Source organism: Martes martes (assembly GCF_963455335.1).
Source record: "Martes martes genome assembly, chromosome: 17".
NCBI classification, from domain to species: Eukaryota; Metazoa; Chordata; class Mammalia; order Carnivora; family Mustelidae; genus Martes; species Martes martes.
The window spans coordinates 1,350,604-1,375,872 of NC_137905.1; the positions used below are offsets into that span (position 1 = coordinate 1,350,604).

General features: G+C 64.1%; 2 protein-coding genes across 5 annotated transcripts in view; one reads left to right on the top strand and one right to left on the bottom strand.

Annotated features, from left to right (window-relative positions):
• On the bottom strand, nt 1-5,295 carry TRAPPC2L (trafficking protein particle complex subunit 2L). Of its 3 annotated transcripts, none has more exons than XM_080827591.1 (5): nt 5,132-5,295; nt 3,568-3,738; nt 2,737-2,865; nt 2,452-2,531; nt 1-1,588 (listed from the first exon to the last, which is right to left on the bottom strand). In XM_080827591.1, exons 1-5 carry the CDS (start codon nt 5,162-5,164, stop codon nt 1,543-1,545), a joined length of 459 nt encoding a protein of 152 aa, XP_080683717.1. In that variant the 5' UTR covers nt 5,165-5,295; the 3' UTR covers nt 1-1,542. The 3 variants fall into 3 exon arrangements, with proteins under 3 accessions (XP_080683717.1, XP_080683718.1, XP_080683719.1); XM_080827592.1 differs by having other exon boundaries at nt 2,737-2,832; nt 5,132-5,292; XM_080827593.1 differs by having other exon boundaries at nt 2,737-2,824; nt 3,566-3,738; nt 5,132-5,205.
• The window catches only part of GALNS (galactosamine (N-acetyl)-6-sulfatase), a 24,483-nt gene continuing 4,443 nt past the window's right edge, over nt 5,230-25,269 (top strand). Inside the window, exons 1-11 of one of the 2 annotated variants that reach the window (XM_080827588.1) lie at nt 5,230-5,422; nt 10,689-10,812; nt 11,287-11,361; nt 11,853-11,955; nt 14,343-14,486; nt 15,465-15,531; nt 15,611-15,738; nt 16,058-16,197; nt 18,195-18,298; nt 21,159-21,295; nt 22,015-22,117. In XM_080827588.1, the coding sequence (XP_080683714.1) occupies nt 5,303-5,422; nt 10,689-10,812; nt 11,287-11,361; nt 11,853-11,955; nt 14,343-14,486; nt 15,465-15,531; nt 15,611-15,738; nt 16,058-16,197; nt 18,195-18,298; nt 21,159-21,295; nt 22,015-22,117 (1,245 nt within the window). In that variant the 5' untranslated portion in view covers nt 5,230-5,302. Of the gene's footprint in view, nt 5,423-7,733; nt 7,847-10,688; nt 10,813-11,286; nt 11,362-11,852; nt 11,956-14,342; nt 14,487-15,464; nt 15,532-15,610; nt 15,739-16,057; nt 16,198-18,194; nt 18,299-21,158; nt 21,296-22,014; nt 22,118-25,269 lie in introns of those variants that run through there. The other variant, XM_080827587.1, reaches the window with a different exon arrangement.

A 25,269-nucleotide genomic window follows, 5' to 3' on the forward strand; every position in this document is an offset into this window, starting at 1 on the left:
GCCTTCCACAGGACGGCGGGTTACTTTATTTCCCTCTACAGAATGCTGACTGTGAGAAGTCCAGGCGCCAGTCAGCAAAACCCACGTTCCCTCTGGCTTTCTGCTCCCCGTCTGTAGGAGAGAAAGCTCTTCCTCGTGCATTCGAGAGGGCTGCCCTAGCGTCAGCCATCACATCCGAGACGCAGAAGGAAAACCATGTAGGCCGGGTACTCCACCGGCTGGCTGTGCCCCTTCCAAGTATCTCCCAGTACCATCCACTCACATGCTGTAACGACCCCCCGTGGGGGGTACGGAGAGGAGGGAGTATCTTCCGTTAGTCAACTGTAGCCAACAACGCTGGGGCTCTCTCAGCAGGGAAGCAAGCCGGCAACGTGCGGGCCGCCCGAGGCCACTACCCAGGCGGGAGTAAATACTACGAAGTGCGGCCGAGGGGGTACGGCTGGCACGAGAACCAGCGCCCGTTGGTCGGTGCCTCTCGGCCCTTCGCTAGGCCTCCCGATCCACCTGCGGTGGGAGGCAAGGTCGGGGACTTGGGTTTAATACCCGCTGCTGAGTTCTCCCTCTGCTTCTGGAACTGCGAGCACGAGTCCCGGGTTCCGCAGACGGGAAGGGAAGGCGATGCAAAGGTATCTGGCTTCCATCCGGACGCAGACAGCCTTCCCCATCGCCCAGGGGGCCCCGAGCTGCCTCCCTCCTGTCAGGGGCCTTCTCTGGCGCACTGAGGAGGAGAGGGAGGGACTCGACTCGCAGCTGTCTTGGGGCCCGTGACTCAAAGCCAGTGTGCTCACCAAGTGACTAAGGGGACTAGAGCCCGGGCCAACCGGGAAGGCGCCGTCACGTGCACTTGGCCGGGCAGGCCTCTGGGGCAGCAGAGTGCAGAAATCCAGTCACCTTCGGCTCCGTCCCCAGCGGGACCCCTCCCCCCAGCTCGGGGGCCTGGCAGGGCAGCGAGTGAGCGGGGGCTCCTCTAGCCCAGCCGGGCCCCAGCCGAGGAAGAGGCCTCTGGGACTCGCTCCACCCTCAGAAAGCCACCTGACACCCCGAGTCAAAGCTCCCGGGCTCTGTGAGGGGGGCCTCCCGAGGCCCGGTGCAAAACCATGCAGGGGCAGGCGTGTGGGCTGGGGCGGGGGTCTAGACCTGGCTCTGGCCACAGAGGCCTGCCACACCTCCCCGCCAGGTCAGCCCCCGGAACACAGGCCCACCCCCCAGTCTCCCTGCACCTCCGTCAGCTCCCCTGCAGCAGCAGCGTCTTTAGGTCCCGAAGCGCTGTGGGCTCCCCCACCACCCTCCCTGCCCCTCCCCGAGCCGCGCGGTGTCCTCAAGAGTCCCGCGCTACCCCCTCCAGCTAAATCCTCCACTGACACAAGGAAAACGCCAAATCCAATCCCAGAGGACGTTTAGTCTGCACGCAGCGCGCCTGAGACCGTGCCCCCGGCAGCACGTCTGCGAGGCTCAGAAACAGGCAAGCGATCGCGGATGTCTGCGCGACGATACGGTTGTGTTCCCGGGGCCTCTCCCCCACGACAGCGGCAGGGCTGTCGCTCAGCACACCTGGACCATCATGGACGTCACCATGCTATCGAAGGCCCTGTGGAGAGAAACAGCCATCAGAGCAGCCCCACTGGGGACCCGGGACCGGGACAGTCCCTCCGCAGTCATGTACGCTCGGGTGCGAGGCCAGCGCCCCGCCACCCCGGCAGGGGGAGGCTAGGTCTGTGCCGTTCCTGCAGTCCCACTGCAGCTGGATCTCTGGGGAGGGAGGGAGGGGCGGCGGCTGTCCCTGCGCCAGGCAGCCTGGGAGACACAGGATTCTCCGTGCCAGCACCTGCTTCTCTCACCCAGGGCCCAGGATGAACTGAGACACAGAATTGTGGCTAAGGGAAGGCACCACGGGCAGGGGTGACCCTGCACTGGGCCACCGCAGGATCCTCTCACCTGCTGGCTCTGAGGAGCCCCTTGGGAACCACGTGGAGGAATGTAGGGAGTTCCCAGGAGCAGATACGGAATGTGTGCACGAACGCCTCCTTGTAAGATCTCTGTGAAGTCCCCACGTCATGTCTGCGTCTATCGGAGGACTACGTGCAAGATCCCTACAATCCAGTTTCCTAACCATCCAAGTTCAACACCAAAGACAAAATTGGGCGGGAGCAGGAAGGCATTTTCTCACAAAGGTCCGGTAACATGCCTGGGCCCCTACTGGGTTCCGTGGAGGCCCTGGGACTGACTGGGCACACCTGGGAAACCGAGAGGGCAAGGTGTGTGCCCTGCACCCAGTCCTCGTCTGTTTTATGTGTCGGACACCCGCTTAAGAGTTTTTTTGAAAAACAGGGTTCTGCTGCGTCAGCATCACTGCTTAGAGGAACGACGCCCAGCACTGACACAGACCTTCCCTCCCGCACGCAGGGAACCGCGGCTCTCCGCAAGGGAGGGGCTGCACCACAGTCGGCTCACCGGGACTGAATGCGGTCCCCGGGGTTGTAGAAGGGGTTGCACATCACATCCGTGTACGAACTGTGCAGCTTCCGGAACATCTGCGACAAGAGCCAATGGCGTCGGTTCACGGTACACACGGCTGCTGCCAACGTTCTGACTTCTCAGCATTTAAAGTGGGAAAGAGAAAGGGCGCCAGCCCAGGCACTGCCCGCAGACCCCCCCACTTACACTGCAGGTCTCGTCCCACAGACACCCCCCCCACTTACACTGCGGGTCTCGTCCCGCAGATCCCCCCAAACTCACACTGCGGATCTCGTTGTCCCGCAGCGCCGTGTTGGAGGAATCCACCACCATGACGAACTTCACCTTGGAGTTGGTCACATAGCCGTACCTGCAGAGCTGGTTAGGGAACATGCGTTTCTCACAGGGACTCTGCGACAGCACAAGATACGGCATCACTGTGGAGAATGTATGAGCCAAGGGCCATCTGTGCACAGCCCCTGGCTCCAAGGCCGCTTTGGAAAAACAAGGACCCCAGGCTGGACCTGTCCCACAATACCAGGAGGACCCCACGGGACCCTGCCTAAGGGACCCACACCACGAAAGCCCACTTTATCCAGTAGAACAGTGGCTCTCGGGCAGATGTCCCAGAGGGCAAGCGACAACACTACTCATGGAACCGTCTTTGCGCTCCATGGGTTTCATGCCATTTATCCCCAGGGACTGGTCAAGTTGTGATGGTGGCCTGTGGGGCTGGGCCTGGTGACAGAAGAACTGTCCCTCCTCAGAGGCGGTGGCCCAGAGGACAGAGCCTAGAAAGCCGTCCTCATGGGAATGAAAGCGGAGAGCCCCCAGTTCTTCCACCAGTGTGCAGACTGCTACACTTCTCCAAGGAATTCGTGCCCAACTTTTCCCACATTATCCTCCCAAATAAAGTAAAAAATGGCGTGAAGTCTCTCAAGGGACCCTAATTCCCTGTTGGCTGAAAGCTCTTTCTTTCTAAGGGTTACTGCATCTTTCAAGGTCACCTGATCCTAAGTGCCCTTCAAAACCAGAGGCGGGATCTCCAAACGTGAAACCCTGCTGGGGGAGACCGCCTGCTGGCAGGCCCCCCACCAGGTATGAAGGATACACCTTGTGGTCCTCCGTGGGGTACAGCAGGCCCAGGTAGAGCTCCCTCTGGTCCACCAAGGCCTTCCCCATGGCAGAGATCTTCTCGTCCACCACGTCTAGGGACGTGTGCACCATGTAGTGGAATTTCAGCTCATTCTCGGTGGGGCTGCTGCGGATGTAAAGAGGGTAATTCTGCAAGAAAGGATGCCAGAACTGAGGTGCCGAGAAACCACCCTGGGTTCACAGGCCTCGAGGATGAGGCCCCAGTACACTCAGGACAGAGGACTGGCCAAGAACCAATTAGCCACAGAGGGACACACTCTCATTCTCTAAAACCTATTGCTTACTTCTCCAAACTGCTACAGGGGGTGTCCCTGGGGAACCCAGTCTACCCTGGAGGTTTACCTCTTGCCTGCACGGGGCATCACTGGTGGGCAGAAACAACGGGTTTGAGCACAGTGTGACAGTGGCTCTGTGGCTGGCAGTCATTCAGCTTCTGTGCAGGGCCCAGTCCCAGCCCATGCTCCCCTCCCAGCCCGTAAATACTAGCTACTCCCCTACTCCTGCCTACTGCAACGCCTTCACCTCAGCAGAGGCATTGATCTGCGCTCACTAAACCTCGCCGGAGCTCAGCTGGAACCTCCCTTCATCTCTGCATGGCCAGTTCTTTCCACCCTAACGCCACGGGTCAGTAGGGTCTTCCCAGGTCTCCCACATGCCACAGTTCACTGATTCTGTCCCGTACCTGGTGCTACACAGATACCATAAACACGATGCTGTCCCTGGTCTAACGGACAGTCCACGAACCCGCCAAATAAATAACACGTCACGTGCTAATACCGCAGAAGACGGCCCTTGAAGAACTTCCGTAAGGACCCCCTCATGAGCCCGGTCTTAGAGAAGACTCGGGACACCACCGCTTTGTGCTGCAGGAAGCCGTGTGCGTGGCCACCCAGCTCAGTCTCAGGGTTCAGAAACAGCTTTCTGGAGGAAATGACACCCACGGCGGCCAGCTAAGAAGGCGGCAGTGGGTGTCCAAGCGCACAGGCCCAGAGGAAGCAGAGCCCGTCGCGGGAGCTGCCGTAATCCCACTGGGTCGAGTGGCTGGTTAGGGGAGAAGGGGATGAGGCGACTGAGCTATCCCGACGCCACCCTAAGGCCATGGGGAGCCACCGCGGGGAGCCGGGGCCGGGCCGGGACACGCTGCGGCTTCAGAACGGCACCGCGGCCGCTGCGCGGAGAGGAGGCCGTCAGCCGCGGGGCGGGCGGCGGCGTGGCCGGACGGGAGCGCGCGGCGCAGCACGACGTGCACGAGCGGACAGCCGGGCTCGGGAGCCGGACGCAGCGGGGCCCGCGGACGGACGGCGGCGGCGCAGGCGGGGTCCGGGGCGCTGCGCTCGCTCGGGGCTGACACTGCAGCCGCGGCAGACGCGGCCTGGGCGGACCCCCCACCCCGCGCCGTCCCCACCTCGGCGCGGCGGAGCCCCCGGGGCAGGGGGGAGGCGGGGGCCAGGGCGGGGGGCCCGGCCCGGCCCGCCCCGCCCCGGCCCGCCCCCAGCCCCTCGGCGGCCGCCCGCGGACGCACCTCCTTCGCGATCACCGCCACGCACACCGCCATCTTGGAGGCCCGGCGGCCCGCGTCACGTGACCCCGCCGCGAGTCACGCGGCCGCCCGGGCCCCGCCCCCCGGAAGAGCCGCCGCGCGCCCGCCGCTTCCTGCCGCTGCGCGGGCTCCGCGGCTCCCGCAGCGGTTGCTATGGCGCCGGTCGCCGCGGGGACGGGACGGCGGCTGCTGCTGCTGGTGCTGAGCGCCGCCGGGCTCGCGGCCGTGGGCGCGCCCAAGCCCCCCAACATCGTGCTCCTGCTCATGGACGACGTGAGTGCGGCCGCCGGTCGGGCTCCCGGGGACGGGCCGGGCGACGGGGGCGGCCGGCGGGGCGGGGCGGGGCGGGCTGGCGGCGAGGACCGTGCGGGGGAGGGCGGTGAAGAGGTGGGGCTGGGGGCGCGCGGTCGGGGCAGGGGAGCGGCGGAGGGCCGTAGGCGGGGCGGACGGGAGGGAGGGGCCCGTGCGGCGCCCACCGGCCCCCTAGATCCTGGTCGGGCCATCGGCGGTCTTGCCCCGCCAGCGCCGGACTGAGCTGGGCCCCGCTGGACTGCCCAGGGGACGAGCCCTCCAGCACTGCGCCGTCTCCCAGGGCGGACCAACAGAGGGATGGCCCAGACCAGTTCCCCAGCACCCCCGGGTCCCCTTGCCTTCCCCCCAGGTACTGGGTGCAGAGCTGACCGGGACCCAGGCCCGTCTGCCGGGACGTCCAGGATGTGCCCTGCCCGGGGCTGTTGCTGTCTGCCCGGTCAGGCTGCTCTGGGTGGCTGGGAGTTCTGGCCATGGGTCAGGTTTGTTTGGGTCCGCTGCTGGGTGTGTGTGCAGCCCCGGCGTGGGCTCACTCTGGTCACTCTGGCGGACCGGCCCTGTAGGGGTTAGCGGGGTGCCTGGCAGGGGACGGAGCCGTCCCGCTGTGTTTGTGACTTTGTCACCCGCGCTCTTGATCACAGAGGTTGGCAGTGAAGTGCAGATTTTGAACTTAGCGTGAGGTGTCGGGGTAGAACGGGAGCACAGAGGCAGGCCCCGGGCACTTGGTGCCCCTCAGGGCCTGTCTCCCGTGCTGGCCTGCTCTCCTCAAACCCTTGGAAGGACCCCGCCACGATAGCAGAGCTTCGGCGTGCCTGGGTGGGTAGTGGAGGCCCCTGGAGAGGTTCAGGACGGGTCTGCAGAGAGCCTGAGGCCTGGTTCCGCAGCAGTTTTCAGCTCGGCCCTGACCTCTGGGGAAGGCCGCGGGCTGGGGCTTGAGTTCCGTCCCTGAGGGCCAGTGACAGGATGAGTTCTGCGTCTGTAGCCAGACGTCCACGAAACCCTAAGGAGTGGCGTTTGAGCGCTTCCAGGTTGGTGAACTCACAGAGGTGCTGGCGGTGGGACCTCCCCTCACCCTCACCCTGGGCGTCTCCTCCGTCTGCTGTTCCTGCCGGACGTCCCTTATGACAAACTGGTAGTAGGAAACATGGCGCGTCCTGGGGTGCACAGCAGATGGTTGAGCTCCACCAGAGGTATGGACGCCCGGGAGGCACTTGGGTGGCCAGTCAGTGAGGCACCCGCCTTTTGGTCTCAGCTCAGTCTTGATCTCAGGGTCGTGAGTTCAGACCTTACATTGGGCTCCATGCTGGGTGTGGAGCTTATGTACAGAAAAGGGAGAAAAAAGAAAAAAGGAAGAGAAGTACAGAGGCTTGGGCCTCCCAGCCAGCCTCTGCAGCGGGACTGGTGTGGCATCGCACCCGGCCGGTGGAGTCCGGTGCTAGCCCCTGGTAGCTGGGGTAGAACTGGACCATGGCAAGTTGAAGAAGTGGTTGCTGTGGAAACGCCCACAGTTAGAGTCAGAAGTATTTTCAGTAAAAATTGCTCAGAGTTCCCCCAAAAGGCCAGCAGAGAGCCTCATGGGAGCCTTTGGACCAGGGCCACGAGCCTTGCTCGGCTGCTGGGCTGTCCTGGGGTTAGCACTGAGGAGAGCTGCCTGTGACTTAGTTAAGCTTAGTTAAGCTGCTCTTAAGACTTAGTTCAGGAAAGTGAACGTAGGGTTTGTCACTCAGTAACTTCATTATGGGAGGGGGGTGCCTGGGTGGCCCAGTCAGTTAAGTGTCTGCCTTCGGCTCAGGTCATGATCCCTGGTCCTGGGATCAAGCCCCACCTTGGGCTCCCTGCTCAGCGGGGGACCTGCTTCTCCCTTTCCAGCTTCCCTGTGCTTGTGTTCCCTCTTAGATTGTCTCTTTCTCTGACAAATAAATAAGAATCTTAAAAATATGTAATTTTATCATTAAAATAACAATATGTTATTGTGAAAAGTTAAGGGTTCTTAGATCACGCTGAAAGATGCCAGACATCTGTCCGTGGTTCTGTTCTCTTGGGAATGACCGTAACCATGTTTCTCTAATCCCATGTGCATGCTCAGAGGGGTGCTGCTTCCGAAGCCGGTGCCGGGGCCCTCAGACCCCGTTCCGGCAGCGGCCGGGCAGACCTTGCTCCCCCGCAGATAGCCCGTCTTGGACGCGTGTGCTCTCTGGCTCACGGTGCGGCTTGTGCAGGCTGAGCCCGGAGGAGGCCGCCTTGAACAGGCTCCTTGCGCAGGCCAGACCCTGCCAACTGCTCGGCCCTTCTGATGCCCGCCCTGTCCTCCCATCCGCGGTGACCGCGGGGCACACAGCCAGCCGCCTGCTGCTTCCTCACCGGCGCCAAGAGCGTTTCGTCTTGAAGGTGTGTTGAGAGGATCGTGTTTCGAGTACACAGAGTCAAAATACACTCAGCCTTCTTCCGTTTCTTTTTGCCTCTTGGATGGGGCTGCCAGAAAGGGCGAGTATATGCAAGTGGTGGTATTTCTGTTGCAAGCGTTGGCTCAGGCCAGAGAGGTCCTGTGCGGTCGTGCGCAACCAGCACCGAGGGTGTGCTTCTCGGGGGCTTTGTGGGGAGCCCCCCACCCCCGCACCTGGGCACCCCACGCCAGGCAGCAGAGAACCGGAACAGCTGACCGGGGGGCCAGGACTGGAGCCAGGCCTCTCTTGTACAAGTTCCTCCTTGTGGCTTGGGGGTTGTTCGCAGCCGAAACACAAGGAAGTCACAACAGTTTTGGTCCTAGCTGGCAAACGCAGGTTAGTTCGGACATCTTGGTGACAACCGACAGGAAACACACTCACGGTGACTCAGGCAGAAGCAGACACCCTGGCTCTCCTGCTGGACGGGCCGGGGCCGCCGGGGCTTTGGGGTCCGGAGGCCCTTCCTGCAGCTGCGGCCTCACCCACCCTGCCGGGCCCCGGTGCAGGGCCCCGCGTGACGGCGTGGGTCGCTCCAGAGCCGGGCTCACCAGGGAGGGCCGGTCGGGGGGCAGAACGGGGGCAGTGGCGACGGGGCTCACCAGCCCCTTGACTTTCCTGGGGGCGCCTGTCAGAGGCCAGGACGGCAGCTGTCTCTCCGTTCCTCAGCGCGCTCAGGACCGGACGGGTCCCCCACGGATGTGTGCTGAGTTTAGAGGATGCTGGCACTGGTCTCTCCAGTGGAGCTGACTTTCCTCCCTTCTTCGTGGCTGGCAGGGCTGGGTTGGGCAGGGGCTTAGAGGCCCGCTCCCGAGCACCTGGACGCTGACTGTGTCTTGGTTCTTTATCTGTACGGCTGGGGGAGTGCAGTTGGGCTGAACAGAAGCAGCTCCGGGGGGAGTGCGGCGGGCCTGTAGGCGGGGACCCCAGTGGGAGCCGCTGGAGCCACTGAGCAGACCACGCGTGTCATTCCACGTGTGTTGATGTGAATCTGAGGGCCCAAGGTGACTCCTCATAGTCAGCAGTTAGCAGCTCTCGCAGAAGTCTCCGAGTTCTAGGGGAAGGGAGGCCGGGCCCCAGGAAGGGAAGTGAGTCCAGTGGCCTCGGGGCGGAGACGGCCGTGCCCTCCGCCTGCACTGTGGGAGGCTGGGTCAGGCTCCAACAGCTCTCGGGCCCTCCCGCACCCGACTGGGGCATGTGGGCCCTGTCCCTGCGTGTGCGGCTTTGTGCAGGGCCTCGCAGACTTTTGTCACTGAGGGACATCGTCTGCCCCCGGCTCAGCCTCCATCCTTCCTGTACCCGCGCCTCCCTCGGGGGCTTCCTCCCTGCTAGCGCCTGTGGCCACCAGACAGAGCAGCCATTTCAGAGATGTCAGACTAAGCCGTGCCAGGGGAATCCAGAGCTGAAAGGCCAAAGGAACCAGCTGCTGGCGGACTCGGGAGAGCAGGCCACGGCCTGCAGGGGCCTGCACTTTGCTGACAGCTGTGCGGGGACGGTGCGCGGGCTGCCGGTCTGGTGTCACGGGCTTAGCTGGGCAGGTCCGTGGGCTCTCGTGAGCTCAGTGCACTGTCCGGCCACGTACTGTCCACTTGAGGCCGTGTTCGTCGGCCCCTTGGCAGGTCTCTGCCTCCTCTCCCCAGCTCCCACGACCCACCTCCCGGCCTTCTGGACCTGCCTCTTCTGGCCTTTCCCGGAAACGGAACCCCACAGCGCGCGGTCCTTGTAGCTGACCCTGGGCCCCAGCGTCCTGATTCCCGGCTCAGCCGTGTCCAGTGTGCCTGTGCTGCTTCCCAGGTCATCACCACTGACCACAAACAGGAAACTCTCCAGCCCCCGCTCTGAGGGCAAGTGTGAAATCAGGGCGGCGGCAGCACGGGCTCCCGAGGCTCCGGAAGAAAGCCCTTCCTGCCACCGCCCGCTCCGGCGGCTCCCGGTGGTCCCAGGGTGCAGCCGCGTCCCTCGGCCCCTGCCCTCCCGTGCTCCCCTGTGTCTGTGTCCCGCCACTCCCTGTTCTTCTGCTTTGGCTGTCAGGTCTGCCTTAGTTCCATGAGTCCACATCCAGGCCAATCACACCAGCAGCATCTGTTTTTTTTAACGTGGGCTCCGCTAGCCGGATGCCCAATGCGGGGCTTGAACTCACGACCATGAGATCAAGGTCTGAGCTGAGATCAGGTCAGACGCTTAACTGACGGAGCCACCCAGGCACCCCTACACCTGTGTTTCCACATATGGGGCCGTGGGCAGGTTCTGAGTGGACGTGACCTTCAGCCCGGACCGTGCGGCTAGACTGCGGTCCGTGTGTCCACTGAGCGGCTGTCGGGTGCCTGGTGCGTTTGCTCTGGGCTGTCGTCAGTCATGCCTCTGTGGACACTCGTGTGGTTTGTGGTATCGTGCCTGGTGCTCGTGTCCCTTTCTCGCGGCCAGACCTGGGAGTGGAACATCCAGTCACGTGGCCGCGTCGCCCTGGGCGGGGGGGCCTCACCGTGCGTTTTCGGTCTCAGTTTGCGCACCAGCTCTTTCTTGGGGTGTGTTGGTTTGTATCCCAAGTTACCGGTTCCCCGGCAGCCGCAGGTGCTGGCGTCAGAGGCTGAGGAGCAGCAAGCACGTGGCCGTCCCCGCTAAGCCAGGCACAAAGCTGCTGACGGTACCCACAGCCCACGCCGGGCACCGGGGTGTAGTGAGAGCGCTGTGGCTTGTGGGGCACAAGGCAGGCAGCTCCTGGCTGAGCTCTCACGCCTCCCCCAAGACGAAAGGAGGCCTGTGCCACCTCTCCATGCTCTCTTCTGCAGATGGGGTGGGGCGACCTGGGAGTATATGGAGAACCTTCCAGAGAGACCCCAAATTTGGACCGGATGGCTGCAGAAGGGATGCTTTTCCCAAACTTCTACTCAGCCAACCCACTGTGCTCGCCATGTAAGTGGGGGCTGGCCCATGGGCACAGGGAGCGGGGACCAACACTCGGGCGCCTCCCGGCTTCCAAGCAGGCGGGTGCAGCAGCCCTAGTCTTTTCCTGTCGGGGTCCCAGCACTTTGGGGCAGCTGGACCCCGTGCTGTCACAGGCCGCGAAGGGCAGGGATCGTGTCAGGGGTTTGGAGGCAGAAGTTGCTGCCAGTGGTACCTGCTTTCCTTCTCTCCCAGAGTGGAGCGGCTCTGGGTGGTTCCGGACAAGCACCCCCTCCTCCCAGGACAACCGCTCGTGCTGGGAAGGTTCCTTACATGCCCCCCGAGGAAGGGAAGGAAAACCGGTGTTGGGGGGCGTGCTGTGCCGTGCACGTAGCCCGCTAGGCTGTCACTCTGGAGATGCCAACGGGAGTAGGAGCGTCGCGAGCTGGCCATGGGTCTGGCGTGGGACAGCACGCTCACGGCGTTTCTGTTTCCTCGGTGCAGCACGGGCAGCTCTGCTCACTGGACGCCTGCCCATCCGCAACGGCTTCTACACCACCAACGGGCACGCCAGAAACGGTACGTGGTGCCGCCGGCAGCACCTGCAGCACGGGGGACGAGGGCCCGGGCGGGGAGGGGGTGTCTGCCACCATTCTCATGCGTGACCTGGCGGCCACCGGCCAGCTCTGTGAGCGCCAGCTGCTTGCCTGGGCTCAGAGGCTGTGTGTGGGGGTAGCCCGTCCTTCAGAGCAGGCCGCCGTCAGAAACGCGCATCGGCGTCAGTGGAGAAGAAACAGGCTGGGTGCTGGTCCTCCCGGGGACTTGGTGGAGCGTCTGGGCTCCTTCCTGGCCACTGCTCTGCCAAGGACGGCCTGGGCAGACACCGCTTACGGCTCCTTCCCTGCTGCTTTCCTGTGCCCGGGGCAGCCCAGCACCTGCGGCTCTGAGCGGGAAGTATGCCAGGCCGGTCGTGCCCCGGGGTAGGAAGCGGAGGGAGCCCGTGCCGGGCCGGTCGTGCCCCGGGGTAGGAAGCGGAGGGAGCCCGTGCCGGGCCGGTCGTCCTCTTGCAGCCTACACGCCGCAGGAGATCGTGGGCGGCATCCCGGCCGAGGAGCGCCTGCTGCCCGAGCTGCTGAAGGGGGCCGGCTACGCCAGCAAAATCGTGGGCAAGTGGTGAGTCCTGACGCTCCTGCGGGGCGTGCGTAGCTGGTGGGCGAGTGCAGGGTGCTGTCTGCGGGGGGACACGGAGGGGCAGCCGGGAAGCGGAGGACAGTCCCTTAGTGGGGGATCGTGAGGGCCCTGCGGTCGTGGCGGCAGAGGGCCCCGGGGTATGCGTGCACGCCGTGCCTGCCACTGGGAGCAGGTTCCACAGGGATCCCCAGGTGTGCAGCCCGGGAGGCAGATGGGAAGGTCACAGGGTCTCTGCTCCCTCTCCCGAGCTGTGGGGCTCATGGAAGAGAGCCAGTCCACCCTCCCCGGGGAGCCTTTCCGATGTCCAGCCGTCCGTGCCTGTCCTTCATGGCACCGTGGCCCCTCTGCCCTTAGTTCTTCTGCCACTTGCTGGCACTGCCTTCTCGAGGATGGGCGCCCCGTGCACAGCACTGTGGTCACGGCAATGGGAGATCCATGGAAACCAGGACGCTGAGCGTCAGAGAATCCCGGTGATCCAGGGGCTGCCTGACGAGTGCTTTCTCACTCCTGAGTCTTGTCGGGAGCCATCCTGCCGAGCGGTGCTTGGAGGACGTGGTGGCAGAGCGCAGCTCTGGGGGTGCTTGTCACCAGCCCAGTCCTGGGCAGTGCCCGGAAGGCCTGGGGAGACTGCCAGGGCCATCTCTGTGGGGAGCCCATGGGAAGGATGGGCCCTATGATGCCTGGTCCGGCAGCTGTGCCCTGGGTCCAGCAGGCTTCCTGGGGGGGAGCAGGGGGAGAGTCGCAGTCTCAGCGGGGTCCATCACAGGGCTGTGGCCTGCAGTGACCTTCTTCCTGCCAGCCCAGTGCCATGGAGCCAGACTTCCGTGGCTTGAGCGAGTTTGGGGGTGGGTGGAGGCTGGATTCACACGAGAGCCCACTCCAGCTGCCTCGGTCCCGGGGGACTGCGGGGTCCCGGGGGACTGCAGCCCGCTCGGGCTCACCGGCAGGCCGCGCTGGCCCCACTGCTGTCGGGAGTCGACAGCCTAGCAAAAGCGGCCCTTGGGTTGGTCGTGTATGTCAAGTGGAGGCCGCCTGAGCTGGTGGGTGTGCGCGTGCAGCCGTGTTGGCCCAGCCAGCGTGTCCCCCCTCTGGGCCAGTGCTGGTGGGTGTGCGGAGACGTGACCATGCCGGAGCAGCGGCCCAGGCCGACCCGAGGCGCAGAGGGGGAGCACAGAGGGACGTTAGGTTTCTGCAGCGAACAGCCGCTGTAGCGCCCGTGCCCCTGCCCCCAGTGGAGGGCCCTACAGAGGCCAGAGCCGCACCGTGGCCACGGCAGCCAGGAGGCAGAGCGTTTGAGAACCGGCTATGGGAGCCAAGGCCCCGAGAGACACACTTACCGGCACCCTCTTAGACCCTGGCCCTGGGCACCCCGGTTCTGGCCCCACGTGGCCTACATACCCCCGCCACGCCATGCCGTGCCACACCCGCCTTGATCAAGTGACCGACCAGTGCCTGGGTATCTGCATGGGCCACCAGAGCACGTCTGAGCAGGCAGCTGGGTCTCCTGGCCGCCTGCTCCAAGGCCTCCCCAGGGCAGCAGAGGAGGGAGACCCTGCTTTCCAGCTTGTGTGGCCGTGAGAGGCCCGTAGGAGCCCGCTGGCCCCGTAGAGTTGCTGTGCTCCCCAAGAGCCCACGGGCAGAGTGGAAACCCGTGTGCCTACACCGTGCACTCTGAGCAGCAGACGGCTCTGGCTCAGGGGCCGCTGGGTCCTCCCTCGGTTGGCAGAACGGACAAAGGGAGGGTCGTGATGCCCGCAGTCCAGAGAGCCCCGGCTGGGGAGCGTCTTGGCCCTGGTCACCCAGCGGGCACACCCACCTCCGAGCTGGGCCCGGGCGCTGGGTCAGTGCGCAGCATTGGCAGGTCCCGGAGCGTCCCAGTCTGTGATGAGGCCAGGCCGGGATGGTCAGCTCCCCCAGGGCCGCGCGCATGGTTATCCGTAGCTGGGGGAAGAGACTCTTGGAGACCTTATCGTGAGGGGCTGGTGACTACCTCACCGGGGTATCGCCTTCCTCACAATCTTGGAGAAGGCGGAACCTATAGAACCGTCCGCAGAAAGGAAGAAGGAAGAAACCGGAGTGCGGAGAGCTCTGGGTGGCTTCTGGCCGGTGTGAGACAGCTCGCCGGGTGTCTCCCCTGAGCCCTCGCAGCACTCCAGAAGGATGCTTGAGCGCCCCTCTGTGCCTGGACACGTGCTGTGGCCAGGGCTGTGGGCTCTCGGCGGGGGTGGGCCGGGTCCTGGCGCCCACCTGGAGGAGGACGTCTCGGGGTGCCTGGGGCTCAGCACACACAAGGCAAGGAGCTGTCCGTGCTCAGGACTTTGGGGTACCCTGAGCAGGGGTCCCTAAAGCGTCCGGGTTCCCGTTTCTAGGCATCTGGGCCACAGGCCTCAGTTCCACCCCCTGAAGCGTGGATTCGACGAGTGGTTCGGGTCCCCCAACTGTCACTTTGGACCTTATGACAACAGGGCCAGGCCCAACATCCCCGTGTACAGGGACTGGGAGATGGTCGGCAGGTAAGGGGTCCCTTCCCACCCCACCCTGCACTCCGCGGGAGCTCAGCCCCGCCCTCTGGTGCTGCTCTGGGGGCGGGTCAGCGGTTCTGGAACGGCCTCCCCGCGCTCGGCTGAAAAGCCCGAGGTTCTGCCGCAGCGAGGAGGACCACGGCCTAGGGCTGCTGCTCGAGCCGCCCACAGGGGACTTTAGCGTGGGAGAGGTTAGGACCCCCCAGGTGTGTCACGCAGCACCGTGTTCCGCTCATGAGCTTTGGTTCCTGAAGCCGTTGGGTGGCCGTGGGCTCCGGCTCCAAGGTCGTCCACCTGCACCAGGCTGGCCTGTGGCCGTGTGCCAGGAGCCCACGGGGCTGCTCCCTTCCTCGGGAGTCTGCCTGGAGCTCTGCTGCCCGAGCCGGGTGGCTCCCCGTGTGCCGGTCTGGCCATGGGCCTGCTTTCACGGTGCCCGCAGTGTGGCCCCGCTTGGTCGCCCCTGCTCTGTCTCCAGCTTCGTCTGGCTGGACTTTCCTCCCTGCCCGCCTTTTGTGTTGCTTCACATTTTCGGTGGAAGTTCTTGCTTTGGGGCCGGAAAGCCGGGTGGGGCCCGTGCGTTTCCAGGACAGCCTCATTGAGGGAGCACGCGCCCCGTTGGAAGTGGGGTTCGGGGGTCCTGGCGCGCTTGTGTGCCCCGTAGACACGGCTGGCTCAGAGCACCTGTGCCCGTGAGCTGCCGCCCGCCGGCCCGGGGTGACCGCGGAGCTGCCTCTGCCAGCCTCCCTGTGTCCTCACACGTCGCTCCTCCCAGGTGGGGGCTGCCGCGGGGCCTCGTCCTCGACCGGCCCGGGGCCTCCGGAACCGTGCACACCTCTGGGTCGTTGACACACACGGGCCGCGCTTCCCTCCTCCTGTGAATGGGGCCGTACCCGCCTGGGAAATCGCGGAAGAGAAGGCTTGCTTGGCTTCCTGGAGGCGGATTTTTGTCTGGGTCTGTGTTATTTTCAGATACTATGAGGAATTCCCAATCAATTTGAAGACCGGGGAAGCCAACCTGACGCAGGTGTACGTGCAGGTGACGGACGCGTGGGCTGGGCGGGCGCGTGGGGGAGGCCGGCCCTCCGGGCGGTTGAGCAGGGCAGTGTCTCCCGCAGGAAGCGCTGGACTTCGTGCGGAGGCAGCACGCGGCTCAGCGTCCCTTCTTTCTCTACTGGGCCGTCGACGCCACTCACGCGCCCGTGTATGCGTCTCGGCCCTTCCTGGGCACCAGCCGGCGAGGGCGGTGAGTCCTTGGTCCCAGAGGCACGGACCCCCACCTGGAGAGTTCGGCTGAGCTTGGTTGCCTCCAGGGGTGGGGCACTCGGCCATCGGGTGTTCAGTTACCCTCACGGGGAGAGACGGCAGTTCTCGTGCTCGCCCGAAGCCGCCTGTCAGCCCAGTCTGTGTGGAGGAGGGTTGCAGCGGTGTGGCGTGTTCCGTCCTCGATTAACTCTGGGAACTGGGCTTTTCCTCTCCCTCTCCTCTGAAGCCAGCCCATCCGGTGTGCTGTCCGTCCCCGAAGTCGTGCCTTCTCTACTCACGGACGCCCTTTCTCCCCTTAGGTACGGGGACGCTGTCCGGGAGATCGACGACAGTGTTGGGAAAATCCTGAGCCTTCTCCGGGACCTGAGGATCGCAGAGGACACGTTCGTTTTCTTCACCTCCGACAATGGCGCTGCCCTCATTTCTGCTCCTAAACAAGGCTAGTGTTCCAAGCACCCTCGCCTCCCCAGATGGGGCTGCCCTTGGGATACTGGGATCTCTGAGGCTCCGTCAGGGCCACTCAGCCCTCCTAGGGGCCCCGTCCAATGGGCGAGATGCCTGCTCCCTTCCCGAGGGCCCTCGTCCAGTGAGAAGACTTTCGCCCAGGAGACTGGCTGGGGCATCTCCAGACCTCCTGGGAAGTGGTGTCTTGGAGGGCAGGGACCCAGCCCCTACCCCAGAGTGCGGACTTGGCTCAGCGAGGGAGCAGCCGTGGGGCCGTGACCCCCCTGGGGCTGCTCAGCAAACTCTCGGGCTGTTGCACCTTGGTGAGCAAGGGGTTCCACCTGGTGTCCTGTAAGCGTGTCTGTCCCTCCTCCCCTGTCATGGTGCCATATCTTTTTGTCCCATTTTCTTTAAGGTACTGGGGCCTCAGCAGGGCCCTGAGTTACTCAAAGGGCTCTGGAAGGAAGGCCACGGGGAGCAGGAAACCCCAGGGGGACAGGCCTCAGCAGGGAGGTGCTAGGGGACCGTGCGGTCAGGGGAGCCCTGGAGCTAGTATGGGTACAGATGGGTTCAGGTGAGAAGGAATCATGCGGGCACAGAGCACTCGCAGTTCAGGGTCTGGGTCTGGCTGGTCTGGGGCCCCAAGGGGCCATTCACGGCCCATGGAGGGACCTCGTCCTCACGCAGCCGCTCCCCGCACTGCTCTTGGTCCCAGAGGTGAGGGTGGGACCCTCTGCACCCCTCCCAGCAAAGACCCAGGGCCTGGCTGGACGCTGCTGTCCCTGCTGTGCCTCCCAGCTCTGCGCCAAGAGCCCCCAGTGCGCGGCCCTTGCCGGGCCCGCCAGCGGTGCCTTATCTTCACGCCCGAGGTAGGGGCCGGTTCCCACGCACGCCATCCACATGCTTGTTTGTAAGAGTGCAGACCCGTGTGCTCGCCTCACTGCTTGCGACGCAGAAGTGGACAAGCAGTGAGGCCTCGTCAGTGTGTCTGAGCCCCGCCAAGCCCCAGGAGCCGCGTCCGTCCGCTCTTCCTGCCGTGCCCTTGCCTGGGCCTCCGTCTGCCCGTGCTCGCTCGCTCGTCGCCCGGATGCGTCCTTCCCTGCTTTCTCTCGGGGTCTGCGTGCACTGATGCAGGGGGCCGGGGTGCGGGTCTGGCGTGGAAGCAAGAGCGCCGCCTCCCCTGTTCCTCCCGGGGGCCGGGCTTGTGGGAGCCCCGGGCGGCAGGTGGGGGTGGCAGCAACCACCGTTTGCGCTGGGCTCTGGGAGTGAGCCAGCCTGGCCAGGGCCCCCTCCAGCACTTCCCACGCGTGTGGTTCAGGAACCAAACCTGCCCTGCCCCCAACCCCCTCCCAGGACCCGGCCGGGGGGGGACACATTTTTTTTTTTTTTTTTTTTTAAAGATTTTATTTATTTATTTGACAGACAGAGATCGCAAGTAGGCAGAGAGGCAGGCAGAGAGAGAGAGAGAGAGGAGGAAGCAGGCTCTCTGCTGAGCAGAGAGCCCGATGTGGGGCTCGATCCCAGGACCCTGGGATCATGACCTGAGCTGAAGGCAGAGGCTTTAACCCACTGAGCCACCCAGGCGCCCCGGGGGGACACATTTTGATTAGACTCCCCACCCCCCACACAGAGTGATGCTCGAGGACGGGAACATGTAAGTCACACAGTCCCTGCAGGCGGCCGTGAACCCCACTGAGCTGCTCCCCAGGAACCTGTGTCACAGCCCCGCCTAAGGGCAGTCGTCACATTCTCCGTTTCTGAGCACTCGTGCTGCGTTAGGGACGCAGTGGTACTGCCTGATCGTGTCCAGGCATCTGACCTTGACCCGAGGCCTGAACTCTGTGGCCGGTCGTTCCAGCAGCGTCACCCCGAGGACCCAGGAAGGTTGGGGGCAGGCTGTGACAGATCCCTCCTGAAAGCAACAGGCCAGCAGGATGGACGCCCTGGGGACTCGGGGTAGGCGTCTGATGCGCGACGACTCTGTCTCCTCAGGCGGTAGCAACGGCCCGTTTCTGTGTGGGAAGCAGACCACGTTTGAAGGTGGGATGCGGGAGCCTGCGATCGCGTGGTGGCCCGGGCGAGTCCCTGCAGGCCAGGTGAGTGACGCTGGCTGCTCGTGGAGCTCAGACTGCCGGCTCCACACCAGGAGGCGGCTGGTGAAGGGCAGGTGGGGCGGGCACCGGGGCCTCAGGGGCGGTGTTAACAACTGCCATCCCGTGACGAGGCTGCCTTGTCAGTGAACATGGCGGTCCCGAGTTCAACTAAGTTAAGCAGGTTTCTTTTTTGCAGGACTTGTCAGAGCTTTAGTGTGTTAATGGACGTCATGAACACCCGGCAGGCATAGGGCATACTGAGTTCCTAAAGGCTTGCTTGGCCATAAAGTCTCCCCCGACCGCTGGTTCCCTAGCACCCTCCCAGACATTGGAGCCCTTTCCTGCCCCAGAGCTCGTTGCTCTGTCCCTGCCTCCACCAGGAACCCACACGCAGGGTCTTCTCTCACAGGGCAGCTCAGTTCAAACTGCTGATGAATACGGGGTCTTAGGGCTCACATTTTGAAATATTCCTCTCACGGTCTCTGAACTGGTCTCTCTCCCCTTCTGATGCCCCCCAGAGAACACTGGTATTGGTGCGGCCCTCACAGCAACACTACAAGGGACGTTGATTCCCCTGTGGTTTCTGTCACAAGTGCCGTGCCCCATGCCTTCCACGACACCCTCTTCCGCTCAGACTGGAGGTCGGGAGACCGGCCGGGCATCCTGGGCCAGGCTCACAGCGCCATGGGGCTGGTTCCTTCTGGAGGCTCCCAGGGAGGATCCGTTTCCTCGTCTTTCCGGGGTCCTCGAGGCACCCACAGTCCCTCCCTCCGTCGTCCAGGCCAGTTGAGTGTCACCTTGTCCCTCTGACTCTGGCCCCCCGGCCACTGCCCACGGCCAGGACCCCGTGCCGACCCTCCTTCCTCTGACTCCGGCCCCCCGGCCACTTGCAGGGACCCAGAATCAGCTCCCATCTTCAGGTCCGCTGCTTGGCAGCCTTGAGTCCCTCTTTGCCACGTGAGGAACACGCACAGGGTCTGGGAAGTGAGACGTGGGCCTCAGTGTGGGGGGCGTTACTCTGTCCCCATCACCATCATCAGCACTCCCATGCCACGTGTTAGCAAACTGTGGTCCAAGGAGAGGAAGTCACTCGTCAGGACCGCTGGCTGTCCCATGGTGGAGCTGGGATCAGACGCCGGGCGTGGGGCGTGGAACCCACCCTCCTGCCCAGGCTGCCCCACGGCTTCACCCTCTGGGACTGTCTCCATGGGGCCCTCTCTCCGCAGGGCCGGCTCCAGCCTTTGGGATCCCCCTCCTCCGGCCCTCATCTGCCTGGCTCCTCACCCCTCAGCCCTGCTCCCTGGAGGCGAGAATCCAGGAGCAGCCGGGCAGCCTTCCCCGCGCCGTGTCCCATGGCACACGCTGAAATTGAGCCTGACGAGTTGTGAGGCCTGTGCCCTGCAGTGACCACGGGAGGGCTTCATTTTAACCACTCTGGTTTGCCCACCGTTTCCGGTATTCAGGCCCCCGCCTGCCTGGTGGGGGGACCCGCTCCTGCGTGGGGTCTTAGCAGTGCCGGTGGCACCAGCAGGGACTCCGTGTGCCCACAGCAGTCTGATGGCGTTTTCTTAAAGACGTGACGCCTGTCGAGAGTGTTTGTCCTTCGGGAAGCTTCTCTGTGTGCCCCCAGCTATTCTGTGCTGACGAGAAGGACGTCAGCTGTCCTGTCCTGCCCCACCATGCCACCCACACGGCAGTCTCTCCTCCCTGTTTATTTTTCTTGGCAGTTAAAGTATTGGGATTTCTTGATTTTTTTTTCTTTCTTCTTTTTTTTGTTGCAAAAAAAGCAGCAGGGGAGAAGCCGTGGCAATGAGATAATGCCATTGGCCACCTGCTCCTGCCCTCTGCAAACCCACGCAGAAGGTCTGAATCGAACACCGGCTTCCCATTTCCCCACACTGGGCTGCAGAACCCACGATGCAGGCGGCCTTGGCCTGTGCGCTGTGTGTCCACATGGAGTCCCTCGTGGCGGGGGAGTCTCACGTGATCCCAGGGCATCCGTGAGGGACCCCTGGGGACCGGGAAGAGCGGCTGGAGGCCCCAGCCAACAAGATGCCCACGGATGCCCACCCCGCCAAGCTGAACAGTGGACTCTCCGGCCTCCCCGAGCCGGCCCTCACCCCAGCTCCAGGCTGCAGACGCCGGGTGGTGGGCTGAACCCGGGGGTCTCCAGATGAGGCAGAGCCGCGTCCAGGGAGCAGATGTGCGTCCATGGACACCAGCATGTGGCCCTCGGCCAAGAGTGCTCCTCTCCTCAGACCCGTTTCGCTGGGTGCCTCGACTGAGACCATCCCGTTTGGGCCAGGGTCGTCCCCAGCCAGCTGCCCCTCCTCCGTGCTGCTCTGGGCCTCGCAGGTCTTCTCTCCACCTGTGCTCTTACCTGACTTGGGAAGCTCACAGCGGTTCAGTGGTGACAGATGGGCTCAGAGAGGCCAGGCCTCAGCAGGCTGGACCCCACCGGTGTCTCCCTGCACCCTCTTCTCACCTCTGTCTCATTCGTAGTCACCACGGAAACGAGGACTCAGGAATTAGGGATGGGGCAGTTTGAATCCCCACTCGGCCCTAACCTCCCAAAGCCACTCTCCCAAGGAGGAGCTCGTCCCTCCCTTGCAGGGTCGTGAGGCCTGAGGGTTCGTGTGGCCGCCCACGCGCCCTGACCCGACCCTCCAGAGCGTGCGGGGCTCCCGGACAGCCTGGAGCGGGGTCAGAGTGCAAAGGCAGGGCCCAGAGGAAGGGGCTGGGCCCGGGGCGTGTGCACCCACATGTGGACGTCGGGCAGAGAAGGCTTCTGTCCCTGTGTGCCCCTGGCTGCCCTCCGGTCAGGGCGGGGCTCGCCAAGTACACCCGCGTCCTGTCTCTTCAGGTGAGCCACCAGCTGGGCAGCGTCATGGACCTCTTCACCACCAGCCTGTCCCTCGCGGGCCTGGCCCCGCCCAGCGACAGGGTGATCGATGGCCTGGACCTGCTCCCTGCCATGCTGTGGGGCCAGCTGACAGACAGGTGCGTGCCCGCCGGGCGCCAGCCCCCCCCAGCAGGGGACAGAGCCAGGCCTGGCTGACAAGGCTGTTTCCTCCCCAGGCCGGCTCAGGGCAGGGGGAGGACCTGAGAAGCGAGAGCCCTGGCGCTCCGAGACCACTCCCAGCACCCAGGGCATCGGGGCCCAGGCCCGGCACTCGGGGTGGAGGGAGTTCTGCCTGAGTGTCCGGCTGTCCAGACCCCTGGGGCCCGGCCTTGGCTTGGGCTTCACTGGTGCCAGACCCAGCTTCTTCCCAGCTTGAGACCAGCTGCTGTTGTGCTCAGAAAGAATCAGTTTCCCAGGCTGCTCGAGGAACAGGAATTGTGAAACGCTGAGTCTCGTGGCTGGGAAGGCAGCCGCCCCCGCCACAGAGCCGCCGAGGCCTGGGTTTGGGGTGGTGAGACAGCGTCAGGCGTTTTCAGCCGTGCTTGTCTTTTCTGTCTTGAACCCTGGACAAGAACTTGTTGACTCCGGGGGGAGGGAGCGCAGTGGTGGTGGTGGCTTAGCAGGCTCTCTGCCCCAAGGTGAGGGCCAGAGCCTCTCTGCCTGCCGCCAGCTTCGTGCCGGGGCCGAGGACTCAGGGGCCCGACCACCCCCGTGGCCTGGTGGACCTGTTCACCACTGTGCCCAGTGGGAGCCCAGCATGGTCGTTTCTGTGACAAGTTTCTCTTGCCTCCTGACCCTTTTCCTCCATCGGCGACAGGCCAGTATTCTATTACCGCGGCAACACGCTGATGGCAGCCACCCTCGGTCAGTACAAGGCCCACTTCTGGACCTGGACCAATTCTTGGGAGGAGTTCAGACAGGTGAGGGGGCTTGGGGCACTGTGGACTCTGCAGGCCCACCACCCTGCTCTTAGGAGGACTCCTCTGGACAGAGCAGGCCTGGACCAGAGGCCACTGCGGAGGACAGGTGGCCTCAGGCCTCTCATGCTCACCACCTGACTTGGCCCCCAGACTCACTGTGGCAGCGGTCCCCAACCTCTTCCAGACCACTCTCAGCACAGGGCATGGCGGAGTCCTGTCTCCCGGCCTACGCGCTTAGCACTGGACTCCCTCAGGCCCACTAGCCCTCCCAGCTCGCGTCCAGGGTCCCTGCCCCTGCTCTCCGTCCCACAGCTGAGCCTGCCTGCCCTTCAGGTACCGTGTCAGACATCCTCGGCACCTGGCCCCATGTGCTATCAGGCAGAGCTGCCCGTGGTTTGCCCTTTAGGTGCTCAGCGGCTAAGCGGTCGTCGGAGCACCCGAAAACCCAGAGCTCGGCTGTGCGGGCTCACTGCTCCCTCCCGGGGCTTTCTGCGGCCCTGCTGTCGGCGGCCCGAGAGTCCAGGTGGCGTGGGAGCGGGGTTCCGGGAGCCGCAGCTCAGGCCTCCCTGCGGCTCCAGGGGCTCTCGGGGCAGGGTCCGGGCAGCCCGAAATGAGACCCGTCCCAGCTTCAACCCAGGCCAAACCGCAGGAGAGCTGGGGGAGCTGCTTTCAGGGGTGTGGGGCCGGTCCAGAAGGTTCTGCGGGTAGAGCCGTTGACTGTGGGACCTGGACTGACCGTGTTTACGGTGGGGCCCGTGAGGATTGGGAGAGGCCGCTCTGCTGCGTGTGTCCTGCCGTCCTCCCCCGACACGTGGCTCCCGCTCCCTCCGGGCTCTTTGCTCGGCACCCTTCCGAGTTCCCAGGAGACAGGGCGCGTGCTCTTCTCCCCAGGGGAGTCCCTCCCTGGGAGGCAGCTGCCCGGGAGGGGAGTGGGCTCACCGTCGGCTGCTCTGATGGCCCTTCCAGGAGGCTAACGTGCTCGGGCCAGCTTTGTTCAGAAGTCACGAGACTGCCCGGCTGGGGCTGCCCAGCCAGGCCCGAGCCGGCTCCCAGCCTAAGGGAGAGGCCCGGGGCTGCGTCCCCACGGGGGCGTGCGGGTCTGTGGTCCCTGGCTTGGGAGTCACCCGCGTGGACCCTGCTAGCTTCCCAACTATACTCTTGTCCCTGGGGCCCGGCCACAACCCAGGTCAGGCTTTTCCATTCCCCAAGGGCTAGCTGAGCGGGGCAGGCCGAGGAGGAGGGATGGACCGGCTTCCCTTTGGCAGCCCGTGGCCCAGCAAGAGTGGGGTACACATGTGCACATGGCCCTCTGCGTTTGGGGGCCGTTCCCAGACTTAGACTAGATGCACGGCTCCAAGGGCCACGGCTGCAGAGGGACAGGTGCACCCTGGGCTCCGAGGAAGAAGGGGCCACGTGGGCTGGCTCGGCTGTGATGTCCCAGGGGACAGCAGTCGTGAGGGAAACCCCGTGCTGGTTAGCGGGGTGTTGGTAAGTAGTATACTTGGCTCGCATCCAGGTGAGGATTTGTGTTTTCTGTCTAGACTGGTGGCTGCCAGCTTTTTTCGTGCTGGAGGCTGTGGGCTTTCCCGTGGTCAAATCCCAGTGTGATCTCCAGCACTTCTACTCCCAGAAGGTCAGGGGTCACCCACTTTGGAACCCACTTGGGCGCGCATCCCCGGCTGTCTTCTCCGGCTTCCATTCTCCTTATTTTTCAGCCACTGGCTCAAGAGTCACAGCTCAGTGCGGATAAATGGAATTTCACGGGTTCCTAATCTCCCTGCTTTATTGAAAAGCAGAACGTTACCTGCTCTGCTGACCAGCTGTCCGTGACAGACGCAGGGGGGTTGGACACGGGGTGTGGTGGGTGCCCGTCGACTGCACTGGCCCCTGCAGAAAGCCTTCCCCGGCTGCCGGTTCTGGGGTTCGTGAGCACAGTTGTACCCCTGTCTCTGTGTACAGCCGTCTCTCCAGACCCTCCCTTAGGCCGTGTCCTGTGTTGGCGGAAGACTGGAGCTAAGCTGCTTGCGGGGCCCTGGGCTTACCAGGGTGTCAGGATTTCCTCGGGGGCACAGCTGGCTTTTCCTGTTCCAAGTCAGGGTCCCACAGCCTGCAGGCCTTGGGGACCCAGCTCCAGGCCGTGAGCGCAGTAGCTTCGGGAGGGAGCCCAGGGCCATCACAGCACCTGAATGGGGCTCTTGCCACACGCTGACCTCAGAGGCTGAAGCTGTCCCGCAGTGTCCCCCCAAAGGAGCCCCGAAGGCAGAGGTGGCCTGGGAAGTTGCAGAACTGGGCCTGTCTGGGGGGCTGGGGCCATACACCTGAGCCTCGATGCACGCAGTCTGCTCTCCGGTGTCCTCGGACGCGTCCGCCGTGGTCTGGTTCAGGCCCCGCTCTTCCCTGGCGTCTGGGCTGCCGCCATGGGCCTGTCTCTTCCTGGCCCCCCGGGCGGCCTGCAGGGAGCGCTGAGCAGCACGCACTGGGGTGGCTTTGCTCTGGAATTCAGTGACCGGCAGGTCCCCCCCCACGGGCTGCAACAGTATAAGTGGTAGCACTTTTCTTCCTTTTTTTTTGGAGATTTCGTTTTTTAACCAGTCTCTACACATAACGTGGGGCTCAGACAACTCTGAGATCAAGAGTTACACGCGTCACCAACTGAGTCGCCTAGGTGCCCCTAAAATATTTTAAAGAGATTTATCTCCCGAGGCGCCTGGGGGGCTCAGCTGGTAAGCGTCAGCCTTCGGCTCAGGTCAGCATCCCAGAGTCCTGGGATCGAGCCCTGCATCGGCCGGAAGTCTGCTGCTCCCTCTGCCCCTCATGCCACTCGTGTTCTTTCTCTCTCTCTCTCAAATAAGTAAAAATCTTAAAAAAACAAAAAATCACTTCCCTGCCCCGAGAAGGGGCTGCCGGCGGCATACAAAACACAGGCACGATGGCTCAGCGGCTCCGGGGCCAGGGCGTGGGAGAGACGCCATCCTACAGGAGGCAGCCCTCCATCATGCTCGGCCCTGGGACACTCGGGGCACGTCTAGGGACGCAGCAGGTGGGAGTGAGACGGGCCGGCTTGCCTCGGGGAGCTCGAGGCCGCTGTCTTCTGGGCTCCTGGGGCACACGCGTGCCCACACGCGCACGCAGCCCTCACCGCCCTCCCGGCC